This window comes from Falco punctatus, assembly GCF_963210335.1.
Source record: "Falco punctatus genome assembly, chromosome: 8".
NCBI lineage: Eukaryota > Metazoa > Chordata > Aves > Falconiformes > Falconidae > Falco > Falco punctatus.
The window spans coordinates 16,245,565-16,265,719 of NC_137588.1; the positions used below are offsets into that span (position 1 = coordinate 16,245,565).

The 20,155-nt window shown below is 36.6% G+C and overlaps 1 protein-coding gene across 6 annotated transcripts in view; it reads left to right on the forward strand.

Moving 5' to 3' along the window:
- PDE1A (phosphodiesterase 1A) overlaps window positions 1–20,155 on the forward strand; it is a 225,990-nt gene that overhangs the window by 93,365 nt on the left and 112,470 nt on the right. Inside the window, exon 1 of one of the 6 annotated variants that reach the window (XM_080400268.1) lies at window positions 9,035–13,134. The exons of the other annotated variants lie outside the window; for them this stretch is intronic. Within the exon in view, the coding sequence (XP_080256394.1) occupies window positions 13,082–13,134 (53 nt within the window). The 5' untranslated portion in view covers window positions 9,035–13,081. Of the gene's footprint in view, window positions 1–9,034; window positions 13,135–20,155 lie in introns of those variants that run through there. 6 annotated transcript variants of the gene reach the window in all.

Consider the following 20,155-nt stretch of genomic DNA (forward strand, 5'->3'; position numbering starts at 1 on the left):
CTGCACAGAACAGTCACTGTTTGAATTCACCCTGAAATCCTTCTCAAAAGATATGGTTCCCCAAACCAGAGAAATCCGAATCACAAACCCAGTGATTTACACAGGAATATGAAAGACAAACATTATCAGAAATAGAAAACAACTTGTTTTTATATAGACATATTCCTGGCATTTCATGGTTTTCTCTGTGTTTCTTTTCTAAAAATGATCATGCCAAAACAACCTTAGTAGAGTTTAACTGAGTACCCTGTAACATTTTTCTTAGGCTATATGATTTTTGTGAAATGTTTTTCTTAATTGTGTTTTTTGAGCTACTTCCTGTAATATCGCTAAATGAATAAGTTCCTAAGGGTCAAAGAGTGTAATGGAAGAATTCACATAATCTGGATAAAGGGACAATTAAATAGCATTGCATTGATCCAAGTGAGAAAAATTCTTAGTCGTAATTGACATCTTACTGACAGAAATCATGTGGGCACAGATGCTTGCTTGTATAGAGTTAGGGTGAAAGCCAGTTCATAAATGTCTCAAACACTCTGTAAGAAAGGCTGTTAAATGAACAATTATATTTTAGCACCTAGCATATAGTCGTTAATTATAACATGCTCATTTCATTTTACATACTATTTAAACGCTCCCCATTGTTAAATACTTTCCTGAGTTTATGTATCTGTAGAGCAAAGTCATTCACTTTACCAATCCAGAATCATTCTATTGTATTCTAAAGTATTTTACTATAGTGACCTTGCAATAAATATTGTGGGTTACTTCAAATAAAACTGAAGAATAGGAGCAGCTGTCTCAATCTGAAGATAAGGCTTACCTGAACATGAAAGGTTCAACCGATGGGCCTCAAGAAACTGAACAGCAGTATCAGAGAAAGGGCCATAAGCTCCGTATGCATAGTTTGCAGTGAGGCACAGGGCATTGGCAGGTGAGCATCGGCTACTGAAAGATTGATTTGACCCATGCCTGGTTATCTCAGTATAAGGCTTGGAGAAGATACCGTGCTAAATGCCCTGCTTAGCTCAGGGCTGAGTGGTAGTGCTAGAGGCTGTTCTCTTTAATATTCCTGTTTCTGAGCTAAACTAGTGCTGCTAACTGGCTATGTGGAGGGATGTTGAGCATCTTCATGGCTCGTATTGTTCATGGATAAAAGGGTGTAATTCCTCACTTGAAAAATGGCAGTGAGCTTTACTACTGTTTCTGGAAGTGCATCTGACAGGTGTTACCCAAGTTCATGGCTCTTACAGGGGGACAAGGGTAAAATTCAGAGGAGAATGTGTTTTCCCATAGGTGTATTTCAAGATCCACTAAAACCTGTTTCTTTAGAGGAACAGGAATAGTTCCTTCTGAAGGGTGTCTCACATCACATTTTTTATTTTCCTTTGCAGACGTTCTGATTAGTTAGGACCTGTCCTAACTGGATAGGTCTTTTTCTTGGGAGCACGATTTGCCACATACAGTGTATTTGATGAATATTGCTCCATCTGCTCTTTGAGGACCACATTGACAGTGAGTTAATCATGCAATGAATGCTACTGACATCAGTAGAATTGATGTTATAACAACTTCTCTCTGATGAGTATAAAAGGCTCTATGCTTTTTCAGAATGTCCTGGATGAGATTACTGCAACTCATGGTGTGAAATACTGAATTAATAGAATTTTGTTTAACTGTGCAGATTAATTGTAATGAATTAAAATTACAACCCCATGCAACGCTACAGGCTTGGGGAAGAGCAGCTGGAAAGCTGCCTGGTAGAAAAGGACCTGGGGGTGCTGGCTGATGGCTGGCTTGAGCATGAGCCAGGAGTGTGCCCAGGTGGCCAGCAGCATCCTGGCTTGTATCTGAAACAGTGTGGCCAGCAGGACCAGGGAAGTGATTGTCCCCTGTACTCGGCCCTGGTGAGGGCACACCTCAAACAGTGTTCAGTTTTGGGCCCCTCACTGCAAGACAGACGGAGATGCTGGAGTGTGTCCAGAGATGGGCAGTGCAGCTGGTAAAGGGTCTAGAGAACAAGTTGTTTGAGGAGCAGCTGAGGAAACGGGTAGTTTAGCCTGGAGAAAAGGGACTGAGGAGAGACCTTACCACTGTGCTTTCAGGTGGCTGTAACAAGGTGGGTATCAGTTTCTTCTCTCAAGTAACAAGCAATAGGACAAGAGGAAATGCCTTCAAGTTACACCATGGGAGGTTTAAATTGGATATTAGGAAAAATTTCTTCTACTGAAAGGGTTGCCAAGCATTGGAACAGGCTGCCCAGGGAGGTGGTAGGATCACCATCCCTGGAGGTGTTTAAAAGATGTGTAGATGTGACACTTAGGGACATGGTTTAGTGATGGACTTAGCAGTGCTGGGTTAATGGTCAGACTCGATGATCTTAAGGTTCTTTTCCAACCTAAACAATTCTTTGATTCTAATCTACGAATTGGTATTGTTAAGTGTGATGGGCTTTGATTACTGTGGCTGACTGGGACTAGTTACATGACAACATATGTCTTACATTTCTTTTTTCAATATTTCATGAATTTAATTCTTATACCAAGCAGTCTGGTCTGAATATTCAAAAGCATAGAGTAGTAAACAAAATAAAAATCTGATAATAGCAGATCCACTGAATGCTTGACATTCCCTATGGCATACCTACTGGGCTTCAGCAAAAACATCAGTTTGTGATACATGTGGTGGTACCTGTTATGGATTGTTTGACTGGATTGGATATTGTCATCTTGGACATGTTAATTCCAGTTCTAGCTTGTCTTGTCAGGATAGTAGCAGAGTAGCTTTAATGAATGTACAGATCTCCCTGCTTAACTATAAATTCTGCAACTAAGTAATTAAAAATCTGCTACTTGGCTATTTAGATAATTAATTTTAAATTAGTCTTATTATGCTTTACTGCTTGACAATAATATGTATAATGAAAGAGACTTACTGTGCTCATGGGAGTGGTATTTAAAAGCTGTTGAGAATATGTATTTATATTAAAGGGAAAAATGTATATTATACATCAGCAGAGAGCTGATTTTGTTACTCATAAAAATTAGATTAGGAATTAATTGCTAGTGTCAAACATTTAATAGGTAGGAGCAAGAAAACAAATGCTGGTGTGAAAACACACTTGTCAAAGAAGATATTTATGTAAAAATGACGACTGTATTGCACAATGCAAAGGCAACTTTTACTTTTGTCACGAGAATTTGTAAAGAATATGACGAAAGTGCACAATATTTCAGTGTGCAGACTCAGGGGAGCCATAAAGCTCCTGGAACTCAGCAGAAGAATCTTGCATCTTTGCATTAATGATTCTTATCTGAATTGTGGTTTAGTTCAAATTGTTCTGATTCTAGTCAGAAGGTAGTCATATAACATAGTCCAGAATCATAACAAATAATACAACTCAGCATGTTTTTTGACAGGTTCCAGAGAAAAAGGTGAGACGAAATGAGTGTGAAGCAAAACTGTTCATCCTTCCATTAGGGGATGAGTGGAATTAAGTGATAAAATTCTAATAAAAGCTACAGAATTGACACCTTTTGGGAGGATAGAAAATACACACAGTCTTCAGTTGAAAGAATATTATACAGTAGTCAGTTTTAGCCTACATCTTATTAAAATTATTTTCCAGCTGTTGTCAAGAGGTTTTTAGCTACTGGAAAACCCTTTTCTTACTGAATATTGTGTTTTAATTTATCATTCAATAGTGACTCATGAGAAGTTTTATAATTCCATGAAAGTCATCAGTACACAGGTTTTGTTAAAAAATCTGTTATGTGTTGCTTTCAGTTCAATTTTAAGACTTTAGAATGAAAAATATCAACTCATTCTTCGGCCCAGATACACCTACAGACCATAGGTAAGGAATTTAACAATGTCTTAGTGTGTGCTTTGTCTTTTAGTAGATAGCAAAACAGTGCATTTTCTGTGGCTGGGAGCATCGCCCATTACGTGTATGTTAAATTAATCTGTAAAATAATTGCGTGAGTAATAAAGCCAATTAGATTATACCAACATTCAGACATCTCAGAGAATTTAACTAGCAAAATTAGTTTGCCTCAGCCTTGAGTTCAGGCAGATTACGGTATAAAATGAATGCATATTTAGGTTTTTTTCAGTTTGCATTTCTAGTATGGTTATGAAATTAATTTTTCTGAAATGAGATTTTAAATGTATGAATGAAAAAAGATGTATTTCCATGAAGATGGGAAGAGAAAAAAGACCTAGGCAGAGACCTTGCAGGAAACGGTGACTCATTCCTTGTTTATCAACTATAATTTTTTGTGTGTTTCATATTCTTTAGTCAGGTTCTTTTTATTTTATAATGCTGCCAAACTTTTGATGCTTGATAAAAAGTGTAAGCACTGAACTACTTCTGAGCATAATTTTTATTTTTAAAAAATGTTTACTAAATAAGTGATCTTCTGACAAGCTCACTCACTGCAGATTAACTGACTGTCAAAATTTATCCAAAGGAGTAACAGGTTCTGAACACACCAGTGAACCCTTCTTCAGGATTGTAACCAGTGATTTCAGTGGCAAATATACTGTATTTCCCACACTTACATAATTGTACTCACCTTCTCTAGCAAGAGGCTGAAGGATTCTTGGTTTTGCATATGTACTTTTAAAATTAAATGAGCTGATGCATTTGACGTGCAAAGTTCTCTCATACCTAGACTACAATTATTAGCAGGAGAGCCTTGTTTTACATAGTTCAGTTGTACTAAGAATTAACTTTACTGGGAAGAGAGAGAGAGAAATATTTGATATACAAACAGTCTACATTTCTCCTTTGCTTGTTTTTCTTCTCTGGAAATGCTATTGCCACAAAACAGGGTGAGTTTCCTAATGGGTCTCCTTAAAGTTTTGCTAGAAGAGATTAACCTCGCACTAGTCTTATGTCACGAGTACACATAAATGTGGCGTGCTTAGAAGGATGTCATCACAGTAAATGGAGACTTAGGAAGAAGTGTGTGTGGTTTTGGGGAGATGGTATAGGGAAGAAAATAATGTAGGTAGTTTATATGTAGAATAAAAGATACAACTCTGTGAGTATTCTTATCCTTGAGAAAAAGTATTGTGTATTGCAAAGGTCATAATAGAATCTAGATAGGAAGAAAAAAAATTCAGATCATTACTGTATGCATTATGTTTTTTTAATATCTTTGTAAAAGAAAGAAGAATGATCAAAATGTTATTGTGTTAACATAATAGATCTCAGAGTCATGCACAAGACATTTTTTGTCTATGGCCATGTTACGTATCTGAGCATAGAGCTGAACTCAGAATTTTATTTAACACTATTTGTAAGACTTTAAAATGAGCATCAGATTTCAAAACATCTGTGGGGAAACTGTTACTTAAAAGCAATTGTCACAATCAGAAGGCAAAGCTCTGGTATTATTAGTGTTGCTATTTCCAAGGAACAGTTTTGTAAGATGATATATAATCACCTGTAGACTTTTTGCTGTTGTACCTTCTTTTGTATCTAACCAATGGATAGTGGCAATGTGACCAAAGAACAAATAGTTGATAGGAAAAGATACTGCAGCAACTCCCGGATACTGCTAATCCCCTAAAGAAATGCATGTGTGTACACTTCCACATAGTTTCCATGTCACTCAAAATGGATGCCAGAAATCTAATAATGAAAACCAGAAAATGTGAAGACTGTGCAAAGACCCAGAGTATTTTAACCAATGCAAATGAAGTGAGTTCTAGAAAACTAAGAAATAGCTGAACTTGGAGATCATGATGAAAGGCAGTGCAAAATACTTTCAAAATCTAAAATGGAAAAAAATAATTTAAAATCTTATTGTAGGTGAAGCAGAATTGCCTGAAAAAAACTCAAACCATTAAAAATTAACATTTATATTTTGCATACCATTCATCAGAACGGGCCTACAGTTCTTGTTGTCTTACAATGGTTTTTTCTATTACGCATGACTGATGGTTGTTTAAGTTCATAATCTGCCACCTCAACAGAAATTTAAAACTGGATTTGAATGTGAGTTAAGAAGAAAAACCTATCTAGGGGAGAGGTAGTTATGAAAGATTTTGTCCTCTTTATCCCAGTTTTTCAGAAAAGAACTATTGTACATAGAGAAAATTGATAGAGCCTACCATGTCTCTTCTGATTCCTTTTAGCATAGCCTCTGTCCTATTAAATGCCCGTATATTTTTCATGGCGAACTGCAGTTTAGGAGATAAATTCTTTTGGTCTCATGATCTTGTTGTTGTCCAACAACCATTCTTAACATATGCCACAGTTAGTCATGTTTTTCCTTTGTGGATAATTTTGGAGTTCTAAACTATTTTTTTTTTTCTGTTTATTGTACCAAATATTTATATTGACATACATTTTAATCATTATCTTTAAAGAGTTTAGCCATTATTTTTTGCTTGATATTCTGTACTAAGTTCTGGGCATTTTATTGCACTTCCCCTCCCTTTCTTTAAGGCATACAACAGTATGTTGTCTATTAGTCAGTAGTTGCTCTATTGTCCAGTATGTAGTTACCATTATATGTATACATTTAAAAACCACATGGCACATCAATTACAGTGTTTTCCAATAGAGACTGCAATTCCATCCAACATGGCCAATAATAATATTGCACTGGCTCAAAACCAAAGAATGCCATGTTTTGACTTGTGTATCTCAGTGCTAATTTAGCATCATATATCCCAAAGGCATTTCTTCCTCCTTCTTGTTTCCCCTCCTTTCCTCTCCTTCTCATCTCCCTCTTCCCCTTCACTGAAGATGCAGAGTATAAAATCCTAATAATATCAGGTAGAATCAAACAAAATACAACTGTGATACTGGTTATGTTCTTCAGAAGAGTTTTATTAACCAGGAAAATTAATGTCCCTATGAGACACTGTTATTTGTATTATTTGGTATTTCTACTTATTTACTTTGAGCTTTCCTAGGATTCTTAAGATGTAGTAAAATATAAAAGCAAAAGTAAAGGACTGGGAAGCTTCTGAAGCCAAGTTCCTATGCTCCAGTCTGAGCAGGAAACTCCTAGCAGGGAAATTAATCTCCTGCGTGACGGCATTGACGTAAGTCTCTGCTCGGTTTGTGTGTGCATGTAAACAGCAAAAGCAAGAGAGAATAAAACAATTTTATAAATAGTCTTACTTACAAGAGGTAAAAAGGAAGCCAGAACTTAAAGGCCTGCACAACAGTTTCCACAGAGCTTTACCACATGCACTGCAATAGATCTAGTAATGTTTGCCAACTTTTCTGTCTCCACTCTGAGTCACAATTATCTTCAGTACTGTCTAGTTATTCAAGCTTAGAGGAGTCATTAGTTTAAGTTTTAGTGTGTGCTTTGCAGATGTCAACATGAAGTAAACTGAGATTGTCCTATACATTTATGTACACAGAGTGCAGTAAGCTTAATGCAAACCTGGTAGAGCAGTTGGGTGAAAAACTATTCAGCCTGATCCATGACAGGATGAACTGTGCTGAGGAATATGGGTGCCTATATGGAGAATGTGGGTAACTATAATGTAGCTCTTAAACCATTACACAAACACAGTTCTAGTAGGTAGTGGTCTATATTAAGCATTACATGCTTGTGATAAAGATTACCCTTTTTATGGCAGGCAATCGCAGCATCTCCTACAACATTTAACCTGTGTCTGGGGGCAATACAAGAAATCAGGCACCTGGGACATTTTATTGGCTCAGTATAGATGGATTTGGAGATCCTGCATATGAACTGGAAGCTGGTAAAAGGGGTGCTGAGAGACATATCCCTTTCATTATCAAGAAATGGCTGTGACAGCTATTCTGTCTTGTAGAGAAACTTTGAAGACCTTCTTTCTGGATGAAGTGACAACGATGGCATAAATGGATTTCATGTCATCCGCTCCAATTTCTTATACATCAAATTTAAATGCTTGGCCTGTATGCAGCCTTTATGGAGTGGATTTAATCCACCAATCATATAAATACTCTAATAAAAATCCTGTTGGGAGTTGCACAAGATTTTTACTCTTGTAAAAATTTTCCTCTGTGCTTTAGTTAGTGATTTAATTGTATTACAATTCCCTAAATGGTGAACTGGTGCAAGGTATTATGCTGAAAAGTAAACCAGCATTCTTGTAATAAGTCCTGCTTTTGATTTTTATATTTCAAACCTGTACATTTCAAAAAAATTAAGAAGAGAAGCATGTAGAAGCATGTTGTTGTCTCCCCCCCACCTTTAATTAGTCCAGAAAATAAATGGATGCATGAAACTTAGCTCTCCACTTGTTCTCATTACTCATGAACAATAGGGGAAAGCCTCTGACCCCTTGCTTTCTTATGGAAGCAGAACAAAGATTATGGCATCTAATGGAATAAAGCTTTAAGTGTCACACTTTGTTGCCAGAATTAAGGACCAAAGTTCAAAATTCACATAAAGTGGCAAATAGTTTAAAGAGTTGAAAGTCCAAATGGTACAGTTCGTTGGTAAATGGTTTTGTGCACAGAAAATCCCAAACTAAACAGCAGGTTCAGTTAGATGCTGATAATAGCAGTTGGTTACTAAAGAATTTTAGAACAATGAAGTTGGATGGAGTATTCAGAGATTTACTCTCTTTCCTTCTCCAAGGCTAGGCTAATAATTTCTGAAAGTTGTTTATACAGCCTTTTAAAAATCTACCCTTAAAAAAATACTCATTATGATTCCATGAACACATTGCCCCAGCAATTAATTACTGTCCATTGAAAATTCCTCTTTTTACCATTGAATCTTTATTCATATGGCCCTATGAGCTATTTTGCAGGCCATTATTTCTTGACCACAAGGATAAGGAAAATAGTCTGTTTCCATAAACTTACACCACCTACGTTTTTCATCTGGAAGATTTAGTATTTTCTTTTATTTCTCTTTTCTTTAGGCTGTATTATGTGTGACATTCTGCCTTTCTGGATATGAAATGTTTTCTAGAATTCTGTTTTCTCAAGGATTAGTCCAGTATGTCTCTGCTGAATCCATTTGCCCAAAGCAAGAAGCAATGCTTCAGGTGAGTTATAGGAATACAGAGGGAATGAGAGGTTGCTCCCTAGTATGTGTCCCAGGGTGATGTTTGTTTTTTCGTAAGACTGTGATAGTAGGTTTCCTTTATAATTCACTGCTACTTCCCATGTGTTTTCTGAAGTGCTGCTTAGCCAATGGCCCCTTGTCCAGCCAATTGTTCCTATGTGTATGCAGAGCTTAGTATTTTTTGCATTCTCTTTTTTTCCTGAGCATTTATGCAGTTTGTCAAGGACATTCTGAAGAGCTTACTAGCTTAATGCTGTCAGTGCTGGGCTAAGTTTAACACTTATTTCTATCCAAGCTATTGAAGAAAATGTGTAATAGCGCTGGCCATAGGACAGCAAGTTTCCTAGGTAAATTATCTTTCTACTTTGACAGAATTGCTACTCTTTTTGTACAGTTTACCAGTTATTTTTCTGAATTGTATTCCAGCAGTTTTGTAAAGATAGTTTCTTTTTTCCCATATGTGGTTGATCATGCATTTGTTATTTTCTTTGTGGTACTTTTCTGTTGCTCCTCCCACCTGTCTATCTTTCTACAGAGATAGGTGAGCCCTTACTTCCAACCAGCAATGCATATACATATCTTCATTAGCCAGTAGATATTTTAGCTAGAAAATAGAAAGAATCAACTGTCAGACACATACAGATTATAGGTTCTTAAATTTACCATCTTAATTGCCCATAGCTTTGAAATTAAAGTAGGAAAAATAGTTACATTTCTAGACTTCTGGCAATGAGCTACAGATCAATAAGAAAAATGTGGCATTAAAACAAGCAGAATAAAGTGTTTTGGGTTCTAGATCACACGAGTCTTTTGCCTTGAGACATAGTACTAGATATCAAATTACTTAACTATTGCTATTCATCTTCAGGTTAGGGAAACCCAGGTTTTTAAAGTGCTAAATATTACATCCTTTTGGTCCAAAAAGTCTGCTTTCACGTGAACATATGCATGGTAAATAAAATTAAAAATAGCTTGCATCACATAGAAGGAGCAGTGGTCATTGGTTGTGATGGGCAAACAATAGCAATGACTTTTAGAAAATGAATTGAAAAACAATTTAGGAGTTTTCTGATTGAGTTTCATCTCTAGGACATCATTTAAGTAGATTTTTACCATTCTAATTAGTGCTGAAAGGTTTAGTCTGAAGTAAGAGGTATGAAGACTACAGAGGACTTTTTAAAATTGCAATAATGCTTTCAAGCGAAAGACTTCCTCATTCAAATAAAAATGCACCTCTTCAGTGCATTCTGTGGATCAGGTCCAGGTATATCCTACAATTGACTAATATTACTCCAATATGCTCTGATACTGTCATCTGCAAAAAGTTATGTGCTGGTGAATTTCATACATGTGATTTTTTCCAATGAACATTACAGGAATAATCTTAGTGGGACTGAGGCTTCAGGCAGTCTAGTTAATCTAGCGTATCTTTCTGAAATATCCTTTCTTGAAAAATTTGTGTGAATTCAACATGTAGTCATAACTTCTGAATATTATAAGGAAAAAGCGAGTGGGTTGTTGCTGTGTTGAATGAAAAAATCACCATTTTATATTAATATTTTCTTTCCTGGTCTTTTTTGTTAACAGCTCAAAATTCCTTGTAGCCGAAGTAATTCCACTGCAGAAATTTCAGCTCCCCCAAATAGTACTTTTTACAGTACCATGCTTGAATGGAAGTCCCATGAACAACAGTGTACATTAGACTAGACCCAGAAAAAAATTGCTTTTAAGATGCATACTAGTTTTGGGACCAATAAAACTACCAGATGAAAGGTTGGGGAGTTCAGTGGAAAAACATATTTGGTATAGCTCTCACAGAGAGTTTGGAGATTTTTTTTTTTCTTTCTTGAAACTCTCAAAAGATATCAGAACTTTTACCCTGAGCTACGTATAATCCCTCTGAATAACAGAACTGCATCAGTCCTATGCACCTAATGTGAAGCAGAAGGAAAAGGGAGGTTTCTTTGTCATTTTCAGCTTTCTGTATAGACAGTGAGCAAATGCACTTCAACAAGCAGCAAATTGTTTTGAAATGCTGAAACCCAGAGCCGGAAAACTACATGAAAAATTACAAATCTTGGCAGGCAAGAGTAAGTAAGATCATGATTACAAAAGTCTTTAAAAATATAACAACACTTTGAACACTGCATATTGTTGAAGAAAGATCTCCAGATCCTTCAAAATCTTGGCAAAAACTAATCTGTGATCTGATAAAGATAATTGTTTTCCTGGTGAAGATATATTTTCCTCTGCTTCTCAAAGGAGTAGAAATGAAGAGTGGGGCAAAGTGAAACTGAACTGACTCAAAGTAACTGGTGATGTCTATCTGATAATTTTTCCTTCAGATAATGACTCCATGGCTGCATGAAGAAAATAGTTTTATATCGTGTGGGGATCAGTTTCTGGGCCCTTTCAGCCTAACCAAACGTGAACACTCAGTTGTATAAGCATTATATATTAGCTCTAGGAAGAGATTTTACCTGTCAGTAAATCCACTAAACTGCTAAATTTTCCTTTGTGAAATTATCTGTTACTGGAATGTTCATTATCTGTTGTACAGCATTATTTCATGGAAATTTTAATTTAATAATAATACGTGCATAATGTAATATGAACTTTCTTGGTCATATGCAGCCGAGGACACATCTCAGTGTTACTTATCTTGCCTTTTCAGTGGATTTACAGCATCTCTCAAATTTGATAATGCTAGTGTTAGGCACTTAACCGGGTAAATCCACCACGCCTCTCTCCCTCCAACCAACAATGCAATTGCAAAAGATGCCCGGTCTTCCTGATCCTACTTGTCCTGTGTTTGTAACTTTGCCTAGCACATGGGGAGCGCTTTTCCTGAGCGAAGCCGCCAGGGAGCTGCACTGCTGGGTGGCAGGGGCGCAGGAACTGCGGCGGGAAGGGGGCACGCGGGACGCGGGCACGACGTGGCCAGGCCGTTACCGCCACATGCACGGCGGGGGCTCGCTGCTGGTTTGCTGCTCTGCTGGCCAGGTGCCATGCTCCCTGTCAAGCCCAGTGCCGGGAAATGGCATCTTACCTGAACCACTCATGGCTTCAGTTCACTGAGAGCCATGGTCAGCCGCTTCTGCTTTATAGCTTTGTTTACAGCCTGTGTTTGCTGCGGTTGAATTCTTCCTGATTTATGTCAGCATGATGTCAGAGCAAGCTTTTCAGTTTGGATCTCTGTTGAAACCTTATCTTGCAAACAGTAACAGTTTGCTACTGTCACTATCTGAACTTGGTCATTTTTGTTTTCCTCACTCATGTAGCGTCAGTTTGTTTTATGTAGTAATGGTCCTACTAGCTGCAAACACCATACTCTGCTTCAGCCAAGTCTAGGTTATTAGGTTATGAATGCTAAAAATTATGAGCAGTGCTTTAATTTGCATAGTTATATCCACACATCATCCAGAGTGAATAAAAGCCAGATTGTAAAATAATTACAATCTCCTGAAGTAGAGCCAGCCTCACAGACCAGATCCATCCGTCTTCATTAATTTGTATACAGTTCTCTTACCAGAACAAACTTTCTGAAGGTACTCGCATGGGAATGCTGAAACAGCTGCACAACTTTTATTTTGAAGAAAAAAAAAGTTGAGCCTCGGAACAGTGTGTTTTAAAGAGAGAGAGAGAGAGAGTGACTCTGCATTTAAGACTTTGACCAGCATGTGTAAGAAGTGCTCTCATGGCTGGAATAATCTAACAAATCTTTACCTGGGTAGCACTTGGCAAAGCTCCCCCTTTTTCTTGCACAGTTGAAAGGAATCCAGTATAATACCGTGCTTCGATCAACTTGATTCCAGTTTTGCGCAGCCTGCCCAGTTTGGTAGTGCACGGCTGTGCCTGGCTTATGTGGCCTCTATGGCCCTTTTCTGCTCCACTGTCAGAAAGAGGGAGGGAGGCTTCCCCCAGCACCAAAATATCATTCTTTGTGCTCTCTGCAGCACAGTAGCTAAGAACAAGTTTCCAAATTACTCCCTGGTCTTTTTGGAGTTATTTGCTGGAAGAAGTCTTTTCCTCCACTTTAAATGGATGATTGTGTTACCATCAAGAAAAAGCATCTCCAAAGACCGATCTTTAGGTAAGTGATGCTATTATTCCTTTGAACTGAAAATGTTAGGAACTTTACATCCTATTTCTTAACTTGAAGTTCACATGCAAACACTCAAAAAATTGTTCAAGAGTTTAATATTGCATAGGCTAGTAACATCTTAGATGATTTTGATGCTCAGAATATATTTTTTTCACTTGTACTGAGCCTATAGAAGTTCTTTTTCTTCTCTCTGTCATCTGCGTTCTCTAAAGTTTTGTGTGGGATTGTCTTTATTATGAAAGAGGAGCAGCGTAGCTCTTGAAAACTTTTTTTGCGTGTTTTGTTTTCCTACAGCTCTGCAGTCCCTTAGTGTATTCTGGAATTATAAAACTGTTCAAAAGTGGAACGTGGTTCTTGGTTTAGCTGATTATGTCTGGATGGCAGAATTTTAATACTTGAAATGATACACCTTTCAGAGTAAAGTAGCTCGCTTGCTGAGACGTGCAGACAAACCCTTATAGTATAGCTAATCTGTAAGACTCTTCTAACAGGAAGGGTTCAAGTTTAAATAATAACAGGTTGCAGTTTTTGGGAGGTGGTTCTTCACTGCTTCCTACATATGTTAGTTTGATCTATGAAACCTATTTCTAATTATTTTATGTTTTAAAGTCAATTATACAATTCTTTTTACAGATGAGGTGTAGATCTAGTTTACTTGTGCTTTTTACCACAGGAGACCCCTTTTTTTCCTTTGGACAGTCCTAGCTTCAGACCAAGTGACCTCGAGTAGGAAATAATGTTTCTAAAACTACTGTGAACAGGATGCAGTGGATGTAAGGTTAAATAAACCTGCAATAGTTCACACTTCTGTTTATGGCTGATGACATCTTTAACAAAACTCCAGCTCCTCCTGGGTGACATCAGTAGGGTATTGTAACCACAGTGATGATATGACAAATAAATATAAGATCATAGATGATCCCAGAGCAAATCCAGGATTATTATGTGTTGGATGGCCACTACTGTTATCATATACTATGGGAGTACAGTAACAGTTGTTATTGCAACTCCAGAGTAAGGTCAGACAGGTAGTCATGCCAGGATTATGACCTACTGATGTTCCATGTGGAGAAATCTTTCAGTGGGGTTACAGTTATGGTGCAGAAGGAGAATCTGGACATTAAAAGGTTACTATGGGAGTGAAATGGCTTAATTGTTAACTGTAAATTTGAATGTCCTCTGTGGATTTGCTGTGCAATTTATATCATAAAAGAAATTAATCAGTTTGCGCTTTATTACAGTGGAGTTAAGAAGTTATTTCACAGAAATCTTATGATTGATGATTAAGAGACATTTGATATTTTCCTGAAGTCATATATTTTTGTTTAAGCTAATAGTTTAATTGAATAGATTTCTGTTTAAATATCAATAATTATTTTTAAGGATCCAGGATAATTTTTCCATAAACTGTGACTTTAAAAAAATAGTATTTTAAACACACATCCTTCATGGTCTTTTGGGAGCCATTAGAATTGCAGGTGGATAAGTACATGTTTCCTGATGTGTTCGGGAATCTGCTATAGAAACCTTCTGTAGCTAGTGTAGTACTGGATAGTTTGCAAAAGCTTTCATAATGGAAGTTTCCCTAAATTGTCTTGTGGGAGTGAACTTAACTCAATGAAATACAAGAAGTTTCAACATTTCTTACTGAAATCTATTTCTGAGAATCCTTTCTAAATACAGAATGGCAACTAACTACTGTTGGCATGCTTAATCCAGAGCAAGAAAACCCCTAATATGGAAAGCCCCCTAAGCGTCCATGGCTCTGCAGTGACTCTTCTGGCAAAAGATCTCTGTATATACTACAGTAAATGCTTAAGAAATGTTTCCAAGGTCAAGACCAGCATAATACTTTAGGCAGCTCAAAGAGAAAGACAATCTCCGTATGCCATAAAGATCCTATCATGTACAGTAAATACAGATGCTATCATAGTACATGAAAGCGCTGTTTTTTGGTGGTGTTGGTTGGGGTTTTTTTAATGTGTATTCATTTTCCTTATGACTTTGGAAATTATTTCTGCAGTGAAAAAGTGTTCTCATACAAGAACTGTGAAGATTTAACCTCACTCCTTTTAATACTGTAGTTTTCTCACCGTGTAGGTGAAATGGTTTTACTGGGCACAAATCTTGCATTGAGATAACTGAATTTTCAGTCTAGTCAATTTTTCCCTCAAGAGGAAAAGAAGAAAATATCAAATTACCCAAATTTTCTATATATTTATATTTACCCATGTCTCACCTGCAGCCAGCACTACTTGTAGTTACTGTTAAAAATCAGGTCTTTCTTGAGAGCTATGTTATAACTTAGTAAGTACATACAAGTATCTTCCTACTTGGCAAAATTCATTTACAGTGGATCCGTACTTTTACTTCAGTTGCCTTCCCGGTAGTGAAAAAAATGGGGTTGAGTATCTGTTCTAAATAATCCCTTCAATATCACCAAGCCTTTCCTTAAGAGTGGAATAGGTATTAATGTTTGAAGGTGGAAACTCAATAATAAAAATATATTTCTGGCTAATTTAAATTTTTTTTTTATAAGTTCTGAATTCATGAAGAAGTAAACATTTAAAAATACTGGGAACAAAGTGTAACTTTTGGTATTTGCTGTCAGTAGTGCTTGGAAAAAACTAAAAAAAATCATTCAGAAATACAACTGTGTAAAAAAAGCCAGTCTTATGAACCATATTGAACTGATTACTAAAGCACATAAATTTGGATAAAGTTTTGTAATTGCATCACAAACTGACTGCCAAATACTTAGAGATTTCTGCATTCCTTAGTATCAAAAGAACTGTATATACAAAGATGTATTTCAACAAAACCTGTAGATTGGGTATTCACTGGCTTTTTTAATGCTCATATATGTTACTGAGGACATTCCGTATTTTTATTAAGAACAGTATCTTAAGCATGTTTGCTATAACTGGAGACGGTGAAATTAATTCAAACAATAAACAAATCAGCTTTCTCAAAGAAAGCAGAGAGCTTCATAGCTCTGACATTTAAAATTGGACTGAACAAAGCCATATAAAAAATGCTTTAGGGAACAAAACCTTCCCTGCCAACTGCATAGATTAGATGACATAATAGGTGTTTTAGTTTTCAAATTTCTATGATTTCTGTTAACATAAGAATCTCCACAGTTGTTATTCTTATACTGAAGGTCATGTTTTTCTGCACTCTGCTTCCATCTTCAGCAGTGGTGTGGTGGGTTGTATGACTTTGGTCTTCCTGGTCTTGACTGTGAATGGAAGCAAAAGGATCAGTATCACAAGAAAAGTTGTTCTTTTGGTGTCTCTGCCTTGGCAGGATCCAAGAAATCCTGGAACTATTTCAAGAAACCCATGCCCTTTTGAGATTTCAAAAGGATATTGGATAATAACAAAGAATTTGTTCTTGCTATGTAACATCTTTGTTTTAAGGCTCTTAATGTGTTTAAAAATATTAATGCATTTGCTTCAAAATACCTCTCTTCTGTTCTGTACATTTTCTGTGGTCTCATGCAATTTTGGATCAAGGGTTTTCCCTTAGAGCAGTAGTGACAGGAAAATTCAGCGCATGGTGCTGAAAGCAAGAGAAAGAACAAGGTTGAAAAACACTTGTTTTCTGACTCTTCGGGGAGCTCTGTTATTATCTTTTCTGTGGTATCTGCATGTGAGAGAAGCTCCTTGTACTGTTGCTGTTTTCCCAGTTATCTTTGTTCACTATATATATGAATGTTGTATTAACTGTAATTAACTAATCTGGATCTCTCTGAAACTTTGAAAACTCCTTTACTAAGAAAATGACCCAGTCCAGTCCTTGGTCTCTCGCTTCTAGTCCCTTAAAATATGTATGGCTGATTCATTATTTTATTCTATACTAAAATCAACTCCAAAAACTAGCAGAATCTGGCAGAAACTATTCCAGCATGATTTTTACACCACTACAGAGCACATAGGTAATTATATACTGTATATACTGTATAGTATCTTGTAAATGTTTACAAAGACCTGGTTTCCAGGAAATGTTTGTACTGCAGTAATTTGTGGAATAAGAATAATCCATATCAATAACTTTTGAGGTTTTCTTCACTTTATTACACACATGCAGTGTAATAAAATATTAGAAACAGCATGTTCTGCGACTTCTAGACATTGTAAGTTTTTGGCAGAGACTCTTTGTCTCTTGAAAAAATATACTAACAAGTATTTTCTAGCAAAAAATCCCATCAGTGTAAGGCCCTTACATGGCTTCTCTTTTCTTTCTTTTCCTTCTTTTTTTTTCTTCTCTCCTGGACACTCAAAATATTCAGGAGTTTTACAAAGTACAAGCCAATACATCCTAATACTATGCTAATGTATTTTTTCCCCTCTTTGTGAATTCTATCTTAATCACTTCATCCTGTGGCTTCAGTATAGTATGTACTGAACGGGTATATCTGTGTTTTGCATGGCTGTAACTGGTGTTAGCAACTTTTCAATTAGTGTCTGCAGAAAAGGTACCAAATCAGAATAACATGAAGAAGCAGCAACTTTCTCAGTAAATAAGAAAAAAACTATTACCTGTGGACACCCTAGAAAGCAGTAGATTTTATCTGCGTGGAAGCACATAAATAAAGGATGTTTCCTCCCTTCATTTGTAGTGGTCTTCAAATGGGTCCAGATTATTATTATCTTTATACTGGGTGTAGGGAGTTAGCAGATGTATGGGAAACTTTGCCAGATTTATGTTGAATCGTGCACTGCAATTACCATGCATATACATTATATATCATTATTGCTAGTGATAGTTTAATTGTAAATTAATGTAGCATATTAATTTAATGAGTGACAATTTATTCCTGTGGTGTAGGAGGTAGGTGGGCAGGGAAGAGAAGATGCAGTCATCCTTTGCTTCTTGCTCTAAGAAAAGGCTGGAATATAAAAGCACAGCACCAGAAGACGACCCTGAAATCACGCTCTGTTTCTTGATTGCCCTTTGCCCTAATGGCAAAGTTTGCTGCAACTTCTGTTAAGCTACATATAAGTCATAGCCATGACCATCATGTTGATGCAGCTAAAGATCTTTTCTGCCCACGTGCTTGCTTCTGCCCCTTCCTGGGTGGCTTTAATGGCTATACTAATGGGTAAATACTCAATAATTTTAAGCTGTCAATAATTGGTTTTTTAAATGGCAGTACCTTAGAAAAGCTAACATATAAATTGGCAGGAGAAAGAGGTTGGTATAAACAACTAATAATAAAAAAAATTGGGCTTTGGGGGAGGATTGATAGGACAGCAACGTCTGTTCCTAGCCTGATAAGAAGCTATGAAAAAATAATTTGATTGAAGCAATAAGTGAAGATATTCTTGAGGAGTATCCAGAATAGTGTGAAGGGTGTAAAATTTTTTTAGAAATTCAGGCTAATATATTACACTGGTTTTGAGAACCATGACACTTCCAGAAGATGGTGGAAAGGAAGATAACACGTAATGCAGTGCATCAAAAAATTTGGACAGTAGGTGGCATTTTGTAAACTTAAGAAAGCAGGAGAGACAGAACAGTAGATTAAGTAGGGAGAAAGCATGGAGACTCCGATTTTCAGACAGATGATACACGTTTATTCAATAAGTAGATTGAAAGAAGGCAGAACCAAGTATGTTAGAAATGCAAAAGAAAAGGAGCAAATGTCTTACATGTGCTATTGTAGCTTCAAACTGTTCAGATACATTTGAACAGCTGTCCAAATGTTAGTATTCAACCCTTTAATCATACTAGAAAAAGGTGAATAAATAAATTTTAGAAATTTCAGCAAGAAAAAAACCTGTTTGAAATTAAATGAATAGGTAATACATTATAGCACGGCATGCTCTATAATATAGGTAGCTTGGCAATAACCACACTGAGATAGGAAATTAGAAGAGCGTTTATAGCCATCCCAGTAATGGTAGTCTAGATTGCTGTTGGAGTGATGAGGGGAATGCTGAGTGGTTTTAAGAACAGTCTTGTGAAAAGGACCATTTATTCTGGTACTTTCAACAGCTGAAAAGGGAAGCTTTTGATGGGTAAGAACTATTGCATTTTTTGTATTTTGGTCTACTAAACTTCCTAACTTAGGAGAGTTCATTAGTGAGGGTTTTATTTATTTAAGTGAAAAGCATTTTGGTTTATATTGTTGTACATCCAGTTTTGTTCTGCCCTAGGTTATACTTTCTAGGGAACATACCATAGGAAAAACAATCTTGCCTACATATCTCAAGCTTTTTCTTACAACTTTCTCTTTGCTTTGTTCCTACATAATAAAGAACTGATTTAACACTAACTTTGATTGTAGACTTCTGAAGAGGAAGCGTTAAGTGACAATTGATGTGCATTCAGTGATTAACATTTTCATCTCTAAGGATTAGTTTTAGTTGGAATTAATAATTTGCCCTGTTTGGAAGGACATTCTTAGCAGAGTCAGGTTATGCCTCAGCCAGGATCAAAAGGAGGCAGTTTTTCAGATAGTAGCAGAAGAGCAGCAGCAGATCAGGCATAGTTAGTTGCTTTTCAGAGGAGTTAAGAAGGGAAGACTTGAAGTTCTATTATCCCTGAAGAAATAGGAGTGATGAGCAGTGACTGTACAGCTGTCACCTAGCTTTGTAGTAATACTCCTTAAAGAGGAAAAAGCAGTGAAGAAGGTACAAGAGAAGGTTCAAAAGACGACTGATTTTTTTGCACATCCTAGGAAATAGAGCATAATAGGCATTAAAGAAATAGCATTCTGTTGAGATCTGAGGCTGAATTGATTTTTTTCCCCTGGTGGGGAATTTTTTTTCTCCTTTTTTTCTCTGAAAAACCAGGAATGAAAATATAATTCATTCTGGGGTGGAATTAACTTACTCTGGAGGCAAATAGAAGAAGTAAATTGTATGTGCAAGTATTTGGGGTCCTGGCATTGTGAAACATTGTATTGGAAATATGTTTCGTCAGACCTAATAGCCATAAACCCCTCCCTGTTATGCTGCATTCTTCATGTTTTTGAGACAAGGCCAGTGAGTGAAGAACA